This window comes from Phoxinus phoxinus (genome assembly GCF_949152265.1).
Source record: "Phoxinus phoxinus genome assembly, chromosome: 25".
NCBI lineage: Eukaryota > Metazoa > Chordata > Actinopteri > Cypriniformes > Leuciscidae > Phoxinus > Phoxinus phoxinus.
The window spans coordinates 11,136,670-11,161,414 of record NC_136900.1 but is presented as its reverse complement, the minus strand read 5'-3'; the positions used below and the strand labels follow the sequence as shown (position 1 = coordinate 11,161,414).

At 37.9% G+C, this 24,745-nt stretch overlaps 1 protein-coding gene across 5 annotated transcripts; it reads right to left on the bottom strand.

Moving 5' to 3' along the window:
• Positions 1–1,601: 1,601 nt before the first annotated feature.
• dgkzb (diacylglycerol kinase, zeta b) lies at positions 1,602–24,683 on the bottom strand. 5 transcript variants are annotated; one of them, XM_079604043.1, is made up of 27 exons: positions 16,069–16,112; positions 15,893–15,941; positions 13,231–14,213; positions 10,866–10,971; positions 10,600–10,695; positions 10,339–10,416; positions 10,195–10,251; positions 10,051–10,119; positions 9,899–9,970; positions 9,427–9,543; positions 8,729–8,788; positions 8,546–8,644; positions 8,383–8,465; positions 8,243–8,303; positions 7,636–7,749; positions 6,171–6,311; positions 5,978–6,056; positions 5,810–5,865; positions 5,644–5,706; positions 5,361–5,434; positions 4,906–5,017; positions 4,638–4,837; positions 3,377–3,477; positions 3,149–3,228; positions 2,392–2,461; positions 2,157–2,197; positions 1,602–2,067 (listed from the first exon to the last, which is right to left on the bottom strand). In XM_079604043.1, exons 3-27 carry the CDS (start codon positions 14,166–14,168, stop codon positions 1,873–1,875), a joined length of 3,162 nt encoding a protein of 1,053 aa, XP_079460169.1. In that variant the 5' UTR covers positions 14,169–14,213; positions 15,893–15,941; positions 16,069–16,112; the 3' UTR covers positions 1,602–1,872. The 5 variants fall into 5 exon arrangements, with proteins under 5 accessions (XP_079460169.1, XP_079460168.1, XP_079460170.1 ...); XM_079604042.1 differs by having other exon boundaries at positions 15,893–16,157; XM_079604044.1 differs by having other exon boundaries at positions 8,546–8,641; positions 15,893–16,157.
• Between the last annotated feature and the right edge of the window lie 62 nt (positions 24,684–24,745).

Genomic DNA, 24,745 nt, shown 5'->3' with positions numbered 1-24,745 from the left:
CTTTATGGGGGGGGATGTCCTGTCCTGGATGGACTCACATTTTAGTAACACAGATTTGTGCGTGTTCACAGTAGACTTTGGCACAAGAACGTCACTGTCTCTCACTCTCTCGGTCTCGCCATCAGATGCGCACGCAAATACGCAGACAAAAAAGACTTCCCCTGAGGGAATAGACTCGAGCTGAAGAGCAACTGTCATTTTTCGTTTTCAAACAGGAAGGAACGCGTTCGGTTCAGTCTAGTGTTACACATTTACTGCAAACACTCGTGCTTCTCTATATATGCATGTATTCAGGACCAATCAAATATTAACATTCTGAATATCATGTCAGTTAAACATATTACTCAAATTGTTATAGTAATGTTTTTTTATACAGCTAAAAATCTAATAAAATAGATATAATAAAATATATTCTAATGTTTTAATAATTTATTATAATTATATATTTTTTATATTAATAAAATATAATATTAGTAATAATATGAGTATAGGTTAATATACAAGTAAATTAATAAAAAAAATGTTTTACTATTAATACAATAAACTATTACAAATATAATGATCATAAACATAATTATCAAATATATTCCATCATATAATGTCAGTTCAACTGTTTACTTAAATTATTATACTAATATTATTTTATATATAAAATATATAATATAAAACAATATAATAAAATTTATGTTAAAGTTTAAATAATTGAAAATAATGTATTATATTTTTTTATATTTATAATAGTTTACTGTATATGTTATATGTTAGTATTAACATGATTTTATATAAATATATACACACACACTAAACTATTACAAATATACAAATGTAATTCAAGTATATTCTGTAATATGTCAGTTCAAAGGTTTACTCAAATTGTAATGCTAAAAATATTTTACATATAAAATAGATCAAATAAAATATATTTTCATATGTAAAGAATTACAAATAAATGATTATATTTGTAAATATTTTGTACAATGGTTTACTGTATTTATATAAACAATATTTTTCATTAATATATATTTAGGTGTGTGTGTGTATATAATAAAGTATAGTTTAATATTTTTAGATATTTTATTATAATTATTATTTTTACTAACATATATATTTTATTATGTTAATTTATTTATGTATTGCTTATTGTATTAATATTAAACATTTTCTAATAAATAAATGTTTAATTATAATTAATTTATTACATTTAAAATGTATTATGTATTAAATTATAAGAGAATGCCAAATTAATACAAAATATTATATTGGTCTCATATATTTAGACCCCACTATGTTATTACTGTATATTATTGTTGTCGAGTACTTCCTTTACTCACAAATACAAGTATTGTGATAGAAGAACCACAGTGATGTAATATCATGGTACTGTAAAATTAGCATATTCATATACCATGCTTTTCCATTTCCATGGTCCAAAAACAAAAAACAACAACATAATAATAATACCATCATACTTTCTGGTACTTCTTTGTAAGTGCATTCACATCTGTTATTCATAATATAAGATAATTATATAGAATCATGCTAAATCTACACCACTTTTTGGCAAAATTAAAAATAAATTCATAGCAAGACACCTTTTTTTTAGTTCCTTAATGAAGATCTGCTTTTGCGAGCATGTCTTCACAAGGGGTTTATTGAGCCTTTGCTGTTCTTCTGGGGACGTTTTCAGAAATTTCATACCCACAGGCGAAGCGAAACCTTCCCACGCATGTACTGTGCTAGACTACAGTGTTCAAATGATCTGTCAAAGTAAAAAGCGACATAAAACTGCATCTTGAGGCAGTGCGAAAGCTAACAACACGAGTTGATCAAGTTTAACCAGACATTTTGTCATCCGAAGCGTCTCGTTCCAATCTACCTGCACAGAGGAGAAGGGCCGGGAGAGCAGGCAGGGAAAGCAAACTGGTCTGCGCTGTTGGAACATCCCCCAACAGTTTCCATCGCCCCCGGCATTCCGGGCGACGTGCCCACCGTCTCCTTGGTGACCAGCTCCGGGTCCAGGATGAAAAGCTCATCCTGGGAGATCTCCGTCACATAGTTTAGATGCTCCTGCAGAGATATGCAATGCTGCAGGGTAAAAAGGCACAGTGTGACGTGTAACACAGATGTAAAACGTCAACGTTTCCTTTCATAGGTACCTGACCGCGGTCTATTCTGTAGAAACGGTCTGCAGTCGTGGCTGTAATCAAACCAGAGGGGAAAATGGGATTATGGGGTATGCGAAAATCACACTCAAAAGTTTCGGAAACATCAAGACCAGTGATTCTCACAAATATGATTTAACATAGAAAGCCTAAGTTACATATCATTATCACACTAGACGAATTCTATACAGTTTTTTTTTCCCCGAAAAGCTTGAAATGCACTACTTACAGTCAAGGAAGCACCATTTTGGTGAAAGTTTTGGCATGTGCAGTGTGTCTGTATTTATACCATCCCCCTCCTAAAGAGACGGAGAGAGGAAAAACACAGAAAGTGCAAGTGAAAAAATGGCTCCTGTCCAAAACGGCCTCACTGTGTGAGTTCAATTAGTCACAATGTGTTTTTCTGACTGTAATTGAACAGGGAAGTCAACGTGCAATGGGTTTCACATGCACAATATCACATGGCCTGAATGGCTGTAATTAAACTGGAAACTAGCGACTCTTAAAGATAAAACACATCATTTGAGACGTGTCAATGTCGCCACAGGAAACAGCTTTCAAGCGAAATTAAATAAAAATTCATTTTCTTTCCAAGGAGCGGCATCAACACAGAAGGGTTCTGATTTAGCCAAGTATTACTATGTTAAAGTTGCCATTGCAACCCATTTTATGCGAGTTATTGAGTTATTACATTTCTAAATGAAGAAGCATTTTCAAGAACAAAAAAGCTGGAGGACAGGATTTTTAATCATGAAAGAAAATAAAGGCTGTTGAATGCTAAAGTGGAACAGCAAAGTCATTTTAGAGGTGGAGCAAGTTATTATATTTGAAAGTAAATGGACTCAGTTTTGATTTCATTTTGACTTGACGCCAAACTTTGAGAGTTTCCGATCCTCCCCTTTACTTCTGCAAATAAGGAAGGAGGTTGTTGCCAAATCTGCCTGTTGGCACATTTTCTAACCAGCATTCAACAAGCTGAAAAGCACCTCGTGCAGCTTCTCGATGTGCAGCCGACATGTCTCCAAATCACTGTTCCCGGGAACTGTAATTATCCCCATAGGAATCGCTGACAAGGTGAAAGAAAAGAGGAAAGATACGTTAGGATTGATTTAAATTTAGTCGTATTTTGAGAGCAGAAGCTTTTTCAGGAGTGCATGAGAAGGTTCTTTTTAGAGCCGTGAAAAAGAGAGAGGACAACAAGAAGAGATACTCACAGGCCTCCCTGAGCTGCTCCTTATCATAATGAAGAGCTTCATAATCACACATGCTGATGCGGTTCACCTGGATCTGCACTTTCTCTGGCATGGGCTGCTGACTATGAGGAGAAAAACTGTCACATCTCCTCTAGGATTGAATGCCAGAAAGAAAGAAAGAAAGAAAGAAAGAAAGAAAGAAAGAAAGAAAGAAAGAAAGAAAGAAAGAAAGAAAGAAAGAAAGAAAGAAAGAAAGAAAGAAATAGATAGATAGGTAGGTAGGTAGGTAGGTAGATAGATAGATAGATAGATAGATAGATAGATAGATAGATAGATAGATAGATAGATAGATAGATAGATAGATAGATAGATTAGAATTATTGGATGATGGATGGATAGATATATAGATTAGAATTATTGGATGGATGGATGGATGGATGGATGGATAGATAAATTATAATTATTAGATGGATGGATGGATAGATAGATTTGAATTATTGGATGGATGGATGGATAGATAGATTAGAATTATTGGATGGATGGATGGATGGATGGATGGATAGATAAATTATAATTATTAGATGGATGGATGGATAGATAGATTAGAATTATTGGATGGATGGATGGATGGATGGATTAGAATTATTGGATGGATAGATATATTAGAATTATTGGATGGATAGATATATTAGAATAATTGGATGGATGGATGGATGGATTAGAATTATTGGATGGATAGATATATTAGAATTATTGGATGGATGGATGGATGGATAGATAGTTTAGAATTATTGGATGGATGGATAGATAGTTTAGAATTATTGGATGGATGGATGGATAGATAGTTTAGAATTATTGGATGGATGGATAGATAGTTTAGAATTATTGGATGGATGGATGGATAGATAGTTTAGAATTATTGGATGGATGGATGGATGGATAGATTAGAATTATTGGATGGATTGATGGATTAGAATTATTGGATAGATAGATAGATAGATAGATAGATAGATAGATAGATAGATAGATAGATAGATAGATAGATAGATCGATAGATATACAGATAGATAGATAGATAGATAGATATACAGATAGATAGATAGATAGATAGATAGATAGATAGATAGATAGATATACAGATAGGTAGATAGATAGATAGATAGATAGATAGATAGATAGATATACAGATAGATAGATATACAGATAGATAGATATACAGATAGATAGATATACAGATAGATAGATATACAGATAGATAGATGGATGGCTGGGTTGTACTGACTCATACAGTTGTGGTAGGGAGATTCTTCTCTTGGTCTTCTGCAGCATGTTGGCCTGGTTCCTGAGAGTGATGTGTATGACGGATGGAGCCAGTCTGCAGGGTTCTCCATCCACCTGCACAGGGATGGGTTTAAAGGTGGTCAGGATCACCTCCTGGCACTGGTGAAGCCTCTCGCCGTGTCCTCCGACCTGCAGGGTCGCCTACAGAAAGAGCAGCAACATTTAGATGGATTCGCGGATTCATGCGGGACAAATGCAGTGAAACTCACCAGAGAGGTCATGGTGAAGCCGATGACCTCGATGAGCCCGTCGTCATGTTTCTGTGGCCCAAAGTCATTGTGCTCACTCGGGTTCCCCCACGGCATCGTCCCAGCACAATATCTACCGAACATAATGCCGAGCTCAGTCAGGATAATCTCATTTTAATGAACTCTAGTCTAGTTTCTCTTGTCTAGATTATATTTTATCCTGGAATAAACATCATTTGGAACTTGGAATCTCCTTTATAATGAGGTTTTCAGGACAAGTTCCCTGTAATGGCTCAACGGTATGAAATTTGACGTCACTAGGATGATTTTTTTTTTCTTAGATTAAATTTCAAGACCAAACATACCAAAATAAAGAGGATCTATATCAAATAGCACATACATTAATACCAGGATGTTCATACTTTCTCTTATAGTTACATCATATATTTGCACAGTTCTGTTTTAGGTCCGTTTACCTGGGGATGTTGAGGAACAGGAGGCACTGCAGTTTCATATCCTGCACTTTACTGGTTAGGTCAGTACCATCACACTGGACAGAAAATGAAAAACAAACCATAGGCCTATGAGGGAACATTGCATATTTTGAGTATACGTCTATATTACAAGTTTTGTCCGGTTACAGGTTTTGACAAATGGTCTTGGTACCTAACACATATAAATTAGATTCAATTGAGTCAGTTTCAAGCACTTGGGTCATATTACCTAAAAAGTGTGTATTTATAAATAAACTCAACTCACCACGACCCTGATGTGTTTGGACAGATCTTTAGAGCTGCCCATTAGGAAGTCTGAGAAGGCTGTCTGCAGAGGAGCGCGTGTATTTGAACAAATACGTCACATTTGACACATTACACAAAGAATAAAATGAAATATCGACATGACTTTAATGGACAGACACACTCACCCCTGCATAAAACATTTTATTGCGAAGACGACTGTTGAACCGTTCTGGTTTAGCCTCTGAGAAAAACAAAACGATGTCTGTTTGAATCCTTTCACAAACCACTGATTTTATGTATGCAAACTTTCGTTTTATAAACCATATTCAAATTACACGAGTGAGTGGACACACCTCGGGATTCGTGAAACTCCAACGTCACGTGTGCATCAAACCCGAGGCTGAAATAATTGTTGAAGACGTCGATGGGAAGCTGGAATAGACGTGGGGAGTCATTAGCTCTACCTTACCATTCATTTGAACACAAAAACTGGAAGGATGCTGTTCTTCTGCTGAAGCCTAGCGCCCTCTACTGGTGTCAGCTGACCTTGTCGGTCTGGTGGTCATCCCTCTCCTCCTCACTGGCCTCTAAATTGGGTTCCACGCTGAGGTTCCATCGGTCCAGCTGGACGATGTTGCCATCTTCTACGTGGGACAAGATCTTGGTCACCGGTTCATCTGTGTAGCCCTGGAAGTCAACAAGTACACACATTTTCAGAAAACAATGAGAAACTATCAAATATGTGAGAAATGTAATAATCCCATCTATTTCTATTGTGTTAAAGGTCAACTTTCTTTGTAATGACTACTTGCATTGACTATTTGCACACTAAGGTGTAAATTACTGTGAGTAACTATAAATAGTATCTAACATTATTTGAACTGTGTAAATAGTATTTATTGCTATTTGCACTTAGTGTAAACAGCCTCTCCCTTTTATTGTTTGCTTCTCTGAGTAAAATGTACTTCTTTCACACTTATTTTCAGTGCCGCAACAGTCTAGAAATTAAGATCCACAAAAAACAAATGACCAAAAACATCGTTAGTCAAATTTATTGACTGTAAAACTCAAATAGATAATAAAAAAGAGTGAATTTTACTTAGATGATTCAGAAGACAAGTCTTCAATTTTTAGTAAACTTCGAGATTTGCTCAAGATAATAATTCGCAAATCCTCATGTGCAGGTGAAACTCGAAAAATTTGAATATCGTGCAAAAGTTCATTTATTTCAGTAATTCAGCTTAAAATGTGAAACTAATATATTATATAGACTCATTTATAACCCTTTTTTGTTATAATTTTGATGATTACAGCTATTCTAAATATTGTGAAAAGGTTTTCATAAGCTGTAAGCCATAATCATCAAAATTATAACAAATAAAGGCTCGCAATCTCTCATTTTGCATGTAATGAGTCTATATAATATATTAGTTTCACCTTTTAAGTTGAATTACTGAAATAAATGAATTTTTCGAGCTTCACCTGTTTTCAGATTTTAGTGTATGACAAGCTTTAATAAATGTTTTTTGTTTTACCTGACTCTGCTGTTTTTCACAGTGTTGATTTTTGGCAGATTGCATGGAAACCAAAGTGAACCCAACACAAAAGTTGTCACAGAATTTGACCAGCCTTTCCAAAACAAATCTGTGTCGAAACTTTGCATGCGCATTCATGAATCTAAATGAGAAATACTCTCAACATCTTAAAATAAAAAAACTTGTTTAACCAGTGTTTCAAACGGAATAAAATCGAATAGGTGTCGAGTTGACACTAACACAACAGGAGGATTAAACCACAAATCCTGCTTTTATATAGAAAAAGTGAACTTATGCTGAAAAATGTGTCGTTATAATATATTATGTAGGAGGACTTTGTAATATAAATTTACAGAGGGGGAAAAGCTAAAATAGCATCTTGAATACTCAAAAAAAAAGAAAAAAAAAGAGGAAAAGTCCAAACTATGCCTATACATTTCTGAGAACATTACAACCAAGAGGATTTAGGTTCATACCCCGCCCCAGTTGAGAGTCCTGGCCAGGTCGTTTCCCGTCCCGAGGGGCAGCACGGCCACGGCGGGTTGAGGGTTCAACTGCAGTTCATCCAGCACTGACAGAATCCAGCCAACCTGTCCAAACAGAGCATATAGAGAACACAACGTGTGATGAACCCCATGAGCTTCCTGACCAGGGTCAGTGTGATTCAACAGATGTGTCAGTCTAGGCAATATTTGAAGGATTGCCTTGGATAAAGTGCAGGCGAAATTAAATTACTTGATTTCTGCATTGTTGAAAGGCAATATTCAAAAAAGCATAATAGAGGCACTATTCATGAATCATGGCTGATAGTACGTCTGCTTCCTTAGTCACGCTGGACATTGAAGGTACTATTTAGTGCACTGCATTGTGGGAAATTTTGACTACTTTGACTTTGAGTCAAGTCAAGGCTGCATTTATTTGATATGTAAAAGCTGTAATGTTCTGAAATATGAACGTCATGTCGATAACATTGCATTGTTGGAGAATTTGCATACTGCGCACATACTGCATAAACAGTATGAGCGGCAATAATTTACCCACAATCCAGTTTTACCTAGATAAGAGCACAGATATTTGACTAACCGTTCCATCTCCGCCACAAACAAGGATACGCAGGTTGGGAACTTTGCTGTACATTTCTAACCTTAAAAAGAAGAAGAGAAACTGTAAGAGGACAAGCTCAGAGCGAAGAAAGAAAGAAAGTATGATGTTTTATCTCTTACCCCTCTCTCGGACCTCCCTGAGTCAGGTCAAACACTTGCCGTGGGTTCAGGTACCACATGAAAGAGCGGATGATTTTGGTTCCCTACATAGAAAAGATAAAGTGCTGTTATGTGGCTGTAAAGTAACATTTCTATGCAACACACACTCTGCGTCGGTTCTGACCTGGTTCCCGCCACTCTTCGGATTGACAAACACCAGCAGAGGCTTCATGAGCTGAGAAGGAATCGGTCTCACGACAAAGTGCTTCCATTTGCCATCCTGCTGAGGGATCAATATTCAAATGGCATCATATATATGACATATACGTGTCACTTTTATTCAAAGTAGTTCAATGGTGTTTGCTACCTTGCTGGGTTTGGCCTTGAGAGAAGTTTTCTTCTTTCTTTTACTGCTCTTTAATGACGCCTGTAAACAGGGTGATGCGGATAGATTATACAGGTTTATACGTACATGTTCATTTTATGTGTTTACATTTGAGATGCAGATGACCTCTTTTTCACCTTGCTAAAAACACTGTCTGAAAGACTGTCAGTCGATGCATCATAATCTTACATCACTATTAGTACTTTCGATCTTTATTTGAAGGATATACATATATAAAGTCAAAAGTTTGAGGTTGGTAAGATTTTTTACCGTTTTTTTTAAAAGTCTTACTGTATCAAAATACCGTAAAAACGGTAATACTGTGAAATATTATTATAAATTTAGAATAACTGTTTTCCATTTGAATAAGTTTTAAAATGTAATTTATTCCTGTGATCAAAGCTGAATTTTAAGCATCATTACTAAAAAAAACGTTAAATTCAAACTAAACTTTTTGAATGGTAGTTTACGTGGACTTTTTATTGCCTCTGACAACATAACATATGATGTTAACATATCAGAAAAACAATTGTAACAATAAACTCAATATTTAAAATATTGAAAAAAGTAGACAGTCCTAATAGGACCAGCATATAACAAACAGCACTTCCAAACAAAATGGAGTCACGTGTCTTATGAACGGGTCAAATAAAGCCAGCTCTCTTCAGGTCAGATGGTACCTGCTGTCTGCGGACTCTGATGATCCAGGTCGGAGGGATGATGACAGCCGCGTGAGCGCCGAGGGAACACGTCTCATCGATTTTCTGCAGCATGAAGCAGGTCACCTTGTTGTGATACTATAAGACACATATCAAAGTGCATTGATATATATACATATTTTATTATACACTACCATTCAGAAGTTTGGGTTGTAAGATTTTTTTATTGGTTTTGGAAGAACTTGATCATTTATTCAATCAAAAATATGGTGAAAAAGTAATATTGTGATTGTGAAATATTATTATAATTTAAAATACATTTTTCTATTTGAATATATTTTTAAATGTAATTTATTCCTGTGTTGCAAAGCTGAATTTTCAGCAACTGGTCCTGCAAAAATAATTCTGATGTGCTGATTTTGGTGCTCAAGAAACATTTTCTTAATATTATCAATGTTGAAAACTGATTTCAGATCAGATGTGCAACACTTACTGCCTGCTTACACCAGGAGCAGCTGATGGCCACAATATCTTTACTGTGGAAGGAGAATTTCTGCGTGAAACCCTGAGGAAGGAGAGTGGAATTAGGCCATAAATGCTTTCTGGATGATTACACGTTTCATATTTTATGAGTGTTGCACTGACCTTTCCGCATTGCCGGCATTTTCCTTCTTGCCGTCTCCTATGGACCCAGTGGTGTCTCATGTTTGGAGTCTGAAACACAAATAATCTCAGTTGTTTAACAAAATCATACGATAAAGCTTGTTTTTAAGGGACAAAAAGTCTTACCTCTCTGACATTTTTCATCCCTGGATCTTTAAATGATGCCTTACACCTGAAGTTAATCTGTTAAAAAGAATTTCATTAGTTGAGATAAAAGGTTTAATACATACTAATTTATATTCAGTTTCCAGGTCAACCTAAATGTCTAACCTTCTCCAGCTGATCCATGCAAACAGTGTGAACAGCAATTTTGCAGGATGCACATTTATGGCGAGGATGAGATTTTTGCTGAGAAAAGAAAACGAAATTATCGGCATCTGCTTACGCAACCAGATTGAAACAGGGGTTAGTAATGCATCTGAATATGTGCATACAACATCTGACCAGTAGAGAGAGCTCTTGTGCAAAAAATATATAAATAGAGGCACGCTACTATACATTGTTTTAAGGATAAAAAGATGGGTCATTTACCAGGGACTTTGCAAAACAATACGTCTCCCCCACGTAACAGAAATCTCCAGATGGACTGGTCTCAAACCACACGTGTTGGCCAAACTGGGCATTTTCCTGTGGAAGACAATTAACCAGTAAGAAGTTACATACGATTATTGATAGATTACTGTGATACGAGTTGGAGATGGGAGTTTACTACCAACTGCCACACACAGATGAATGAGAATGCTGACGGATTGCCTTCTACAGGACCTTGTTTGTTCAAATACAGATGTGTAACTCACGGTCCAATCCACGGTGTTGCAGATTTCTTTGTTGGGCTCACATTTGGCAGGTATGGAGCCGGATTGGGCTGCGTTATCCTGCACACCAGCCTTGGCGATGGCTTTCCTGAGAAAAACACCATGATAGTGACATTAAAGACTAAACACACCGCCTGTGTCCATCACATCCTAACCAAGTCAATAAGAGCACTGATCAAAAACAATAAAATCAGAAGCATTTACCCTGAAAAGCTGCCATCTTATTTTATGCAGCGTTCCACCCATAAAGCCTTGGGGGTCTCTTTAAATTGCATCAGTTTAATTCTGTATCAATCAATAATTGACTATTTTCACCAGCCACCCACAAAGAGCATTATGGAGCATGGCTTGGAAAGCTATATGTGTTTCTGCCTGCAATCTCTTTTCTGTACGACCACATTACACTGTGGATACATAATGCTTAGCCTGCATTATTTAGCTCACCAAATTTGCAAGATGCAGCACGCAATTTTATACTTATAAAACTCAATGTAACTGTTTTATACACATCTATATAGAATCTGAGCATGCTATCAATGCATCAACGTTTATGCTAAATGCTAACACGATAGAAAAGAGCAGAAACATCAACGTTCATGCTAAATGCTAACACACTAGACAATAGCAGAACAGATGTTGCCTCTCCTCGTACAGGAACTCTGATGCAAGAAGTATGGCTACATAAGAAGGTTTTCAAGAACGTTTATGCAAAGGAAACAGGAAATGCATTTATGAAGGCAAATATTTAGCTTTAGGTGGGGCATTTCCAAGTTTTTTTGTAATCCTTTTGTAATCAAAACCTTGCTTGCCCTGACCTTTGTGTCCTAATCCCTACAGAGCGATTCAGGGAAGCTTAGCAACCTGTTGATTAGAAGCCCACTGGGTGATCAGTAGTGATGATGAGTCACATTACCTCGCTATGGTAGTAGCTGTGCTAATGAGCGAGCACCATGGAGCTCGTATCCACGGGACAGAGAATGAGAAGGTCAACGCAATGAAAAGCTGCATTGGAACTACCTGCTCTTGCATGCATTCGAGCTAAATGTTTGAATGCTTGAGAAATTACTAAAGATATTGCCTTGAAAGTAAGTGGAGATTCAGATGTATCTAATCAACAAGCCTGTGCATTGTGTTACATTTACTTGGTATTCTCTCATTTACTAGGTGCATTCACACTGATAGCAATTTGCTGTGGCTAACTGGCCTGATGTCATTCGTCTCTAATATCAGTGCAAAAAGAAAGTTGAGCAGATTTCAAACTGTCGAGCAACTTCTTGACCTTCAGCGATGTAGTCAGTCATTGTGAATGCACCTTTAATGTTACAAGCCTAAAGAAACCAACCTTTTTAACAGAAACCTTTTTAAGTCTTCTCATTATGGACCTTAACAAAGCATTCACCTGGGTTCCTCAAAAACAGCATGGAGGGCCACTGTCCTGCAGAGTTTAGCTTAAACTTTGATCACTTGTCATTTTCTAGTAAACTGTGAATAGCTTACTATGGTCAAAAGCTGAAAAATGCTGCCTCCACAGGGCAACAAGGCACATTTGAATCCAATGATCATGTCACACACCGTCTACTGAGATACCTTCATCTGATTGATGATATCTCACTATATTGTGCTTTCAATTCCATGAAAGTTGAGCTAAAAAATAAAGATAGCATATAAAGGTTGTGTTTGGCAGATTGTGTAAATGTATGTTTTTGACCACTGTAAATCCTAATACTCAAAATAATTAATTGGTTTGAGTTGGGTAAACTTAAATTAAACAAATTAGTTCAATCAAATTAACTTTTATGAGTATTAAGAATTTTGAGTTCACAAAACTTACGCATTTTAAGTAATCTGAAATTATTGTTTTGAGTTTTACAAACTTCTTTCTTTAAATTTAGACAAACTTATATTAAACTGAAACTGGGATTTCTATTTCCCAACATGCTTTGCCATGACAAGGAGAGTAAATGCTAATAATTAAATATTAATGTTAAGTGGGAGATTTTGTTGTTTTTAATGTTTTGCTTTGCTAATTTAGAAGAGTTTCTGTTATGTTGGGTTTTTGGGGGGTTATCATCGTGGTGATAAATGGAGCATGAGTTTGGTTTGAGATTAACTATTCTGTATACTATGCTAATAATATCAAAGCTGAATTACCTAGTTAAAGCTAGCCAAATTTCCACTACTAAAATATTTAAATTGAGATTACACAGTAATTTTAAGTTAAATGTATGAATTATTTGTTCTTGTAAGAACATTTTATGAATTCCTATACAAAATCCTATGAATTGTGAGCACAACATGATATAATATAATGACAATTAGACCCAACAACAGAAAAGATTTTACATACGACAAGAATCCAGTCCAAGACTCCAGACTGGGATCGTAATAAGCACCCAGGAGAGGATTGAAAGTCGCCTGAGCCCTGTTGCAGGTGGAGCTTCTTCGGTTAGGTAACGGCATGCCTCTTCCTGGCCAGGGGCTTCCCGCTTTCGAGATGGTGGAGACCCGGCGACGGCGCCTCCTCTGGCTGGCGCGGCAGAAGCGGACGTGCGGGCCCGTCTCCGCGTGGCCATAATGGGACGAGTTCCTCCTGAGGCAGCGGGGAACTCTGATCAACGGGTGGGCCTGGACACGCTCTGCCACCACACCCAGAGGAAGGCAGTCCTGCGGGCATAAGCCAGAGGACTCTTTGGTCTCCCAGTCCGACACACTGGCCTCCTCCAGGTGCCCCTTGCGCAGCCCTGAGTGGCTACTCTCATCCGAGTGCCTGCTGGACTCATCGCTGTCACTCTCGCCCTCTAAAAACAGCACATCCGTGTGACTTCTGAACTTCGGGCAGCTTCCCTTAAGTTCCACCTGCCCTGGCAATGGACTACGGCCCTCCTCGTCCTCTTCCTCCTCTTCGGTCATCTGAATCAGGCTGGCCAGCAGCATGGAAGGGCCCAGGAGGTGTGTGTCTATATTGCGGAGCTTGCCTACCTTCTTCCGGCGTACGGCAAAGCGAGGATTGGCTTTTAGGGTGGTGGTGCTGGACCGTCGTCTTCCACTGCTTCTCTGTACCGGTTGACTGCCAGTGATTCGGGGTAATGCCTGAAGTTGGACACTGGATCGGCGTCGCTGGGCCAATGCAGTGGACGGAAGGCCAACGCTGGAGCGCCGCCGGGCACGGCTGGTTGGCACCGCAATGCTCGGCCTCCTGTGTCGACAGGGTTCAGGTACATGGCCGTCGTGCACGGCTTCTCCTGGCTCCTTCCTCTTAAAATGTCGTCTGAAAAAAGTGTCCATGGTGGCTGGAAGGATACAGTTCCCTTTCTAATGTTCCCCCTGAGGCTGTTGATTGAAAATTTAGCCTGTCAGCATAGATTTAGCATTTTAGCACTACGTTCAGAAACTACTGAAAGCTTGTCACACTGACCTCCATTGAGCAAGATTTAAAGCTAATCCTTAAAATCGAGATAATCTAGACCGTCATCTAGACATCATCAACTTTAGGAAATTATTTTACGAAAACACCTCGTCAACAACAGACTAGCATGAATAGCAGCTAGTGAATCTGGTCTACCAAGAATGTCGTTTTTGGTTAGCTCAGTTAAAAACTCTGATGGGGACTCCAGCATCCACAACACAACATACTGGTACTTTCAGAAGGAAAGACTAGACATGAGAGTTCATACTGGTCATTAACATTGTTATGAACGCAGGAAGCAAACTCCGCCTGTCCTAGCACAGATTTTCCAGGGGTTTACGACGGGACAATTTGCCTTCCAAATCGTGTTAATACTAGCAAACCCAGTTGCCTACAAAGGTGCATTGTGAATCCACAGGTGATGACATCATGCCATCGTGACGTGAAAGGCACTCAAGGAAATGAAGCTCTGCTCGGCTAACGTCCTGATTATCACACGGGGATGTCCGGGGCAGATTATAAGGGCTTTCTGTAGTGACTGCCTGTACTAATTATAGTAACATAACTAGTCTCATCTCATTAAGAGACGGATATGACCTAGACAAAACTCTCAGGGTAAGGAATGATACTTTTTGATGATTTTTTCAAGTATTGTATAGGCTCTCTATTATTTACACTAAACATGGTATTGCACTACAGTAGGAGTGACAGTACATTACATTACATTGAAAAATCACTGAAAATTGTCCACCAAACACTTTTCCATCGAAAAAACAACTGTTCTTGCTCATCACGCAGGGTATGGAAGTGAGACTCAATCAAGACTAATTACTGTAAGGGTCATGTGACTCATGTCTAGCAATGGTATGTAATTAATGAAGTGGGTTTTCTTTAGAACCAAAAGATGCACTTAAACCCATAGTCTAAATTTGATTAGCTCCATCTAAATCTTAAAAAAAAGATTTACAATAATTATATCACGATTGTTTGTCACTGATTACATAATGATTAGTGGTTCTGTTTGTTTACATCGTGACAGATTTAATTAAAAGCACAGCCTTAGACTATTTTGAATATTTCTAATAATAATTTTAAATTACTTTAACACAACTGAGGTATCTCTTAAAATGTTCAATTATCATATATACATATAATAATATTTTTTTTTTAAATATTATATTATATTCAATATAAAATAATATAAAATTACTATATTATATATTTACTATATTATTACTATATTTATTATATTTAATTAAATTACTATATTTATATTACTTCTTAATAATATTAATAATAAAATAAATATTAAATTTGTAAAATTATAATAATATTTCTCATTTTAATTAAGAATTTGCACTACTAAGCTGTCCATATCATTTGTTATTATACACTACATTTATATTGATTTTGTAATACACAAAGCCTATGTAAAAAAAGTACTCAATATAAGAACAACTGGTCCAAACTCACTGCTAAATGTCCACATAGAGTACAAACCTCTCTAAACACTAAGTTCTAAAGCTTAACTCTACATTTCTCTCCAGATATTAGTCAACATCCAACAACAACAACAACAACACCAAAATAGATATTATACGACCTGAGAGTTTTGCTCCTGTCTCCTTCCCTGACCGTCTCCTCACAGTGAACTGACAGAGAAAGTCCAAGAGATGAACAGGTGAGACAGCCTCCCCCAACACACACACACACACACACACACACACACACAGATGAACAACACAACTCAAGCCTACAGGAAGAGAAACATCCACCCACAAACAACACGGCTCACTGGGAAGCAGCAGCACACATCACATAGGAAAGAGCCATCGACTAGGCAGGAGGTAGCCGGTAGGAGGGAATGCAGGGTGCATCGAAGCCTCCGGTTTAAAATAATGACCAATTATCAGCTTAACCCTGGGAGTTTGTGCAAGACGTACACGAGCACAAACTGCCGCTATCACTTTACTCCTAGATCACGTTTTACAGTCTTCCTGGCACATATGTGGGGCAGACACCAGGTGCATTACAGGGAAACAATTAATGGTTTTATGAAAATGATCTCCCTCGTGAACATTTTGCAAAGCCGCTTCCGCTTTTAAAACAGACCGTTATGCATATTGCTTAAGAAAAAGAGGACATAGCACCAATTCTGGCGCAAAACAACTCGCGACATGCAACACCCACAGCTGTGAAGATGATCTATGAGGTTTAACCCACGAGAGCGCTATCAGGTTTAAACAGCATGTCGGTTTTTTTTAAACCATTGTAAAGCTAATAGTAAAGATGATGGCTTTAGTGAGGACACCTTGTGTCTATTCAGGTCCTCTAATAGGACGAAACGGCGATGCCACTCCATCCCAAAAAGCACAATGAGTGTCATTTCCATTTCAAGGCCCTTGTGCTGTTGCATTATGGATCAGCGCAAGAGAACACCGGTGAGTGGTGAATGCGCTTGAATATTAATTCGACAATGTAACAAACATCGCAGTTTTGTTACGCAGGGGGTTCGTTTACTATCGGTCTTACTTTAAACACTGAGTGTCAATACGGGCCACTTGATTGTGTTCCTTGGTCTTGGGTGCACACTGCGCGTGACGGATGCTCACTGGCGAATCCGTGTGGAAGTAATTACTGTCTTTTAAGTGATGGAGGCGAGAGATCTGCTGGCTGTTACCATGGAGTGGGACATCATGGCAACCGAACCTGCTTAGCTGTCCCTTAGTCACTGTGAACTTCACTTGATATAGAAGCCCACCCCAGCTTAATTGACATTTTATTACAAAACAAATTATTATAGGGAACACCCTGTGGTTAAAGTCAACATGATATCAAAGTTTAACACATTTACAACACTTTCTTAATGCGTTTTAATGGTCTTAAATAATCAGTGCGCATCAATGACAATCACATCAAGTTTGTCCTTGTAATCTTTTATTCTAGGCCACAATGTCCTCTAGTATAGGCTACCTTTTAAATGTTTGGGGTCAGTAAGATTTGTTTTGTTTTTTTAAAGAAAAAAAGAAATGAACACTTTCATTCAGCAAGGATGCATTAAATTGTTCAGAAGTGACAGTAAATACATTTTATTGACATACAATATTTAAATTTCAAATAAGTTATTTTATTTTGAACTTTCTATTCATTAAATAATAATAAGACATGTTTCCTGCGCAGCAAATCAAACATTAGAATGATTTCTGAAGGATCATGTGACACTGAAGAAGACTGGAGTAATGATGCTGAAAATTCAGCTTTGATCACAGGAATAAATTACATCTTAAATTATATTCAAATAGAAAACACTTATTTTACATTGTACACGGTTAAAAAATATATATGATTAATAAGTTATGACAACATGTTTTTAAATTGCTTTCACTCATCAAAATAAGTTAAGCAATTTTTTTATGTTATATACAAGATTCAACTCATTATTATTTTTTTTAAATCAGTCTAATGTAATTTAAGCTGAAATGACGTTGATTGAACTCACAAATTTAGGGAGCAACTTAATCCAACTAAATGCAGCCTTGGTGAGCATAAGAGTATTACAGCAATGTATTACAGCAATGTAAAAATATTACAGCAATGTACATCTTATTTTCCAAAAGTACTATTAATTTATTAGCAGTAAGAAATGACCAGTGGATAAAATACATATTTGTCCTGCTTGGAGAAAAATGGAGATAACTAATGGATCAATCCATACAGGATTTGAATTTACCAGTTCAAATCTATAAGCCTGTAACAATTACGCTACAGTCCACCACCTCTATTATTATTATGATTATTATTAGAGATACATTTAGCATATAATAAAAAAAACAACTTTAGTCAACGTGAAATCAAAACTGACCCCATTTACTTGCACATTCACGGTCTCATTGCGTCTGATTTATCAGTGTATGTTATTCCTTTTTCCCATGTTTCTGAGCAATCCTCTGATGTTGCAGGAAAGGTGGATGTTAGATTGGAGGGGAAAAGGATGGCAATGCTACCACCTGCTGGATAGGAAACACTGAGACCACCATTTAAACAAAAGATGCTCCATCCACATAAACACTTCTCAGATCTATCTATATAATCCTTGCAGAATCTGAATAAAAAAGAGAGATTATAGAAATTGCATTTTGTTTTTATTTATCTGCCCTGATACATATCTCACAAGACATGTTTTTTAAGTTTACACACCCTTTGTTTCCTAATATTTTGTGTCGCCACCTCATGCGCAGTGACCGTTTGTGGATTCTGTGATTTTTGATTAGTGCAAATTTTGTCATTATTTTATCTTATGATTTTTTTTGTTAAAGAAGATAACATCTTAAAGATTCTGCGGGGGGAATGGGAATCACAGTTGTACTGTATGTGAATAAAGGTATCAATGGCACAAAAGAATGAGAAATGGTATTTATACACGTCATCTGCTTTTGCGACATACTAGAAGTACTTGTATTACATCACACAAAATGTACATGTCAACAATCGTGCCATGCCACTGATGATCAGACAAAAATCCCTGATTTTGTCAAGAGTCTTATTCAACTTCATCTTTGTTCTGCAAAATCGATCAGTTCCTATGATTGCACTTCCTCCACCACAACGGCCAGGCCACAGACACAACACAACATTTTTATGTCTCTCACCAGAGAGCGCTTCACGAGCAACAAGACAGCATTTTCTATGAGCTGAATGGGTTTTTTTTCTGTTTCTTGGCATAGCAACATAATGGTGGTTATTTTTAGAGCCCATTTCAAATTCCAGACTCATTCCAGGAGTACGACGTCATATCCTGTCAGTTTCTCATGCTTGATTATGGCAAAAATCATAATCACGTCTATTTTTATCGCGGTGAATGTTTATATGGCTGTCAATGAATGAGACACTAAATATAATTATGGCTTTAAATACGATTTCCCCAACAAATAAGCAAGAATAAACCTGGTTTCCTCCATGGTTCCTGTTCAACAACGCACTTGAATGCGAGGACCTCGTAATCACGACTTAAGAAGTGGGAAGTAGGCAATTTCCAATTGCACTTGCAATACACACATGTTCACTTTCCCACACACATTCAGTCACCCACAAAAGCCTACAGATCTTCATAAACCCATCTTGAGACTCTGACCCTGATCCATACTTAGCTCCAGCATAAAACGAAACGTTAAAGATAGCAGCAGAAATGGGCCTGTTCCTCCAAGGGGCGGAACAGCGCAGCCATGCAAATGAAGTCGTGTGAGACGGCCTGCTGGGTGTGAATGCGTTCAAGGAAACCTGTGTCTACCTATGACCTGAAAAAAAAAGCAGTTGCTTGATGCAATCTGCACTTTTAACTGGCCGTTTAGATGCACAGAACTTCCTGGCCCTAGGAATCCAGTCAGAACTCTCTGTACCGCAGTGATACACAACCTGTGTCCCTCAGGTGTCCTAGCTGTGCATGGCATTATCAGATTACACACATCAACACAGCCGCGAACAGGTGCCTCATCAGCACACAGAACAGGTGGAGTACACACACACACACACACACACACACACACACACACACACACACACACACACACACACACACACACACACACACACACGCACACACACGCACACACACACACACTTCCATGGATGGAGGACTGGCTGATGGAGGAATGGTCATTTATTTTGAAATATTGACTGAATAAAGTCAATTTCCATGTTTGACACCTTAATATTTTAAAAACTAGCTATTGTAGTCATTTAGTGAAAAAATATTTACTATAACATAATTATTAATTAGGCTAACACTAACAGGATTAATATGATTTGACTACAAGTAAAAACAAAAATAAGTTTTATATTTTTTGAAGAAAATATTTGATGCTTGCCTGTGCAAAATTAATCCACAGTGCTCCGAGATTGTAGGTGGTTGCTAGGATGTTAGTATCTGTTATAGTAACATCCGTTAGTTGCTAGGATGGTTGGAGTTGCAAGGATGGTTCAGGTGATTGCTAATTAAACCAACCCAAAAAAAGTCCAACAAGTCTTAAAGCTACATTGTGAAGGATTTTCTCCCATCTATCGGTGAAATTGTATATGACTACCAACTGAATATTACTTTCTAGCCCCTCCCATTCCGAGGGTGTGTTAATGCCTATGGTAGCCGTATTATTTAAAATCTGCCGGCAGTCGCGAGTAATCTCCCGCTCACATTCGTCACGGTGCCACTGAGTGTAAAAACACGAAAGGCGAAGCTTGAATTTCCAGGTATGTCCCTCTTTGCCTAATGTATTTTCAAGATGGAGGCACAACATGGCTTCCGCCGTTCGAGGGACTCGCTCGTATGTATTATAAATGGCGGATTCTACGCTTAAGCGAATACTTGATTAGTTGGTAATTGTAATTGTTGTAAAAGTAATTGTACATTAATGAGCACATATAATTTTGAAAGAACAAAGTGTTTTTTGCTAGGAATCAACTTAAAAAATTACACAGTGTAGCTTTAATGATATTTTCAACTGAAGATATGGCCTGGGTCCCTCGTTCAATTCAAGTGTCTTTTTTATTTATGCAGCACAAACATACAACAAAAATGTTATCTGCCAAATTTTAATACTTAAAGGCAGTGCTCATCCAGAAATTAAGGTTCTGTCATCATTTACTCGCCCTCATGTCGTTCCAAACCTTCGTTGTGTGGAACACAAAAGAAGACTTTTTGTACATATAATACTGTTTTTGTCCATGCAATAAATGTAAATGCATGGGGTCCAAAACAACATTGGCCCCCATTGACTTTCATTGAATGGATGAGAAAAAAGAGAGCAGAAAGTCAACATACAAGCGAGTAAATAATGACAGAACTTTAATTTCTGTCTGAACCGTCCCTTTAAGGTTAAGGTAAGGGTTCATCAAATATGAACAATACAGTAGTATGAGAAATATCTAGTGATGCTTGACTTAAGAAAAAGCGAATAAAAAAACTGAAGTGACTGAAGCCCTCATGAAACCAGACTAGGTGAATAGCCTAGCTCACTTGGGAAAAACTGGTTTTTCATGCTTAAAAATGGAGCAAGAGAACTTCCATTGTCTGGAGTGCAATGAACGCCAACTGCAAAACCTGCACAAACATTCCAGAGTCACAATTGCATTATGTGTCTGATTGGATACTTGTCTAATCAAGTTTTGTTTGTGCAACTTTTCACAATGTAAAGCAGAAAGCAGGATCTGCCAAAAGCTTTATTTAGACTGCTATTATTTTCAACACTGAAATAGAGAGTCCATAAAATACAAATAGCATATAAAAAAACTTAAATTGTCTGTAGTGCATTTAAAAAGCTTTTCTCTGCTGCCAACACAAAATTACACATGCCAATCAATCCAACTGAGAAAAATTCTAAGGTTCTTTAATGGCAGCTATGGTTCCATAAAGAACCTTTAACATCCATGGAACCTTTCCATTGCACAAAAGACACTTTATAGTGGAAAAATGTTCTTTCAATTGTTAAAATGGTCTTAACATTAACAAAAAAAAAATTATTTTAAGAACTATTTACTGAAAGATGCATTGGGGAACCCTAAATGATGCCTGTATAGCATCACTGCAAAAACCCTTTTTCGCACTTTTATTTTTAAGGGTGAAAAGATGAAGGTATTAAACAGCATTAAGTTGTGAAATGGGAGAATTCTTAAGAGTGTGTTCACACTTGTAGTTCAGTTCGCTCGGTTTGCCTGATCCAGACCAAAAAAAGAAGAAAATGAATAGCATTCATATTGGCATTTTTAACAACAAACCTAAAAATACCGAACCTAAAGACATAGGGATATGTTCCCAACGTGATTGGTCGGCTTTTATTACATATATTTCATGACCGAACATCCAAATCAATACTGTGTTCTGGGTTAAATCCACTCGTTGTATGTGCGTAGCCTACATATGATGGTATTTTGACCAGCTGAGAACTCGTGAGGAGCTTATAAAATGTGTAAAGGAGTCAAAACAGCGGCAGGAATCCCTCCGTCACACACAAACTAAGATCTGCTGCGAGGAGACGAGGTTCTGATGCCTGTACCGATGGGCATCATCGCGACTATGATGAGAAAAAACAGGTATGCTTGAGCATTCTGTCCTTTTTAGGGTCGCATCTTATGACATGTCCCATTTTTGGCACCAGGATTCGGAAGGCAGAGTTCACACTTCAAAATGAACCGCACTAACCTAATCTTAATTTAGGTCAAGGACTTTGAAAGAAGAACAGAATCCAACCATCAACAACAAAACCTGTCCATTTCAATGCAGACCATATACTGACTGGCCAGTTCAAACCCCACTATAGGCTGACTTGAACCCTGAAAGAAACCTTTTGCAGTTTTTTTAGATTACAAAAATATGTAGCCTACTTTTTACCCTTTAAGGGTGCAATTCTGAACCGTGCAAAAATGCAAACCACATCAGAATCCTCATCGACCATGGCAAGATAGTAGTGAGTGGAAAAGATACAAAAAAAAACACACACTTCTGTTTTCTCTGCTATCTCACATCCTCATGTTATTAATGCCTCGTCTCAGTTTCTCACAGGTACACACACAAGGTAAAACGGGTTAAAATCACACAGATCTAAGTCGACTCGAGGTGCACGAGGTCAGGAGCGAGGAGCACAGGTATATACGCTGTTCTCCCAACAGGTCGGACAATTATAGTGCGTAATTAATTGCTTCTCCAATCCATTAAAGGCATCTATTTCCAGATAACCACAGGAGATCCGAGGATTAATTTAGACGCATGATGAAATTTCCAAAGCGCACATCACCTGAGGTGATGTCTTGGGAGTTACTAGTTAACGTTTTTAGGTAGAAATAGTTACATTGGAGGTTTGGAAGGGTGTTTTACAACGTGTTTCCTAGAAAGATGAAGCAGGTGGTGCCTTTTACCACAGGGCTGGTCCAAGCAAAACACAAGTTTAAATTGCAAATAGACATCAAACGTGCTGTTTCAGTCACGAACGTTCAATGTAAAGAAAGGGAAGAGACACCGCAAGTTTCAAATACGTATAATATGTGTCTTTAAAGTTGGGGGAAAAAATCCTATTATGTTAAATTCAACATTGACGTTTAGAGTATTATTTTTGGTAAGACTTTAGTTTAGGGTTCAATTCTCACTATTAAGTTGCTTATTAGCATATTACTAGGATATTGGCTGTTTATTAGTACTTATAAAGCACATATTAATGCCTCATTCTACATGACATTCTACATCCTTTAATCCTGCCAATACCTAAACTTAACAACTACCTTATTGACTATTAATAAGCAGTAACCAGGAGTTTATTGAGGCAAAAGTCATAGTTAATAATGAGAATTTGACCCTAAACTAAAGTAGGACCTTATTTTTTATTTACATCAAACTTGAGAGTCAATCAAATAAAATAGCCTACAAATAAAATAAAATAGCTTATAATTAAATTGAAATGAAGAAAGAAAAAAAAAGGTTGAATTTAAAACAGACTCCAGACACACTGTTCCAATCACGAACGTCTGGAGTAAAAAAAAAAAGGGAAATAAAGAAATGACGAGTCTGAAAAACGTAGTATTTCCTTTTGAACGACACTTAAGTCGCGAGTCTATTCAAGATCTCAAACACCTCACCCACCTTCTACCAAAGATCCGCAGTCCAGAGAAGCTCTTGGTGTTGTTGGGACAAGGTTGAGCTGCAGGGGTTGTGATGGACAGGTCAGAACACGACGAGGAGGCAGAATCGGGACCTCCGGGCTCTTCACCGTCCAGGAGAGCCTCCAGGGGTCGGGACAGCCCCTCCACCTCTCCCTCTGTGTGAGGGTTTGACTGCTCCATCTCAGATGTGCAACCTGACTCGTCCTGTCACAACTTCAGACGTGACGGTCGCAGGAACCCAGTCCATCAAAGTCTCCATAGCAGATGAAAAAAAAAACGCGAGAGAAACTTTCGAAGACGAGGTTCAGGGGTGGTGTGGGTGGAAGTGAACTCCACTGACAGTGCGGCTTAGTCAGGCAATCGTGCAGAACAGCGCGGCACAGCACCAGGAAGTAGATCTTGTATTGCGGGTACAGTTTTGACAGTTAACGTCCCTTCTTTTGTCGTCCATGGGCAACAGCCAGTCGACTTCCTCCTCCTCCTCCTCCTTCACGGCTCACCTACTGCAACTCAGCTGCTTGTTTGGCAAGAAGCTTCCCTCTGAGCAAACTCTCTCTCTTTCAGTTCCTACACTTGAACCAGGCATGTGTGCGCGATCCAGGAAGTGTCAAACAGGTGTAGGACTCTTAGACGTGTGGCTACCTGCCCGTGTCCCGCTGTGCAGCCTGACTGGCTCGTTGACGTTCGAACACACACTTTTATCAGGTCTTCTCTCTCCCAACACCTCCCCCGCACCACGTTCTCCCTTCACTGGTCCAGGTTAGGACAGGAGTGTGTCACCATCTATTGGTAGATCAAGAGAATTGGTGAAAAC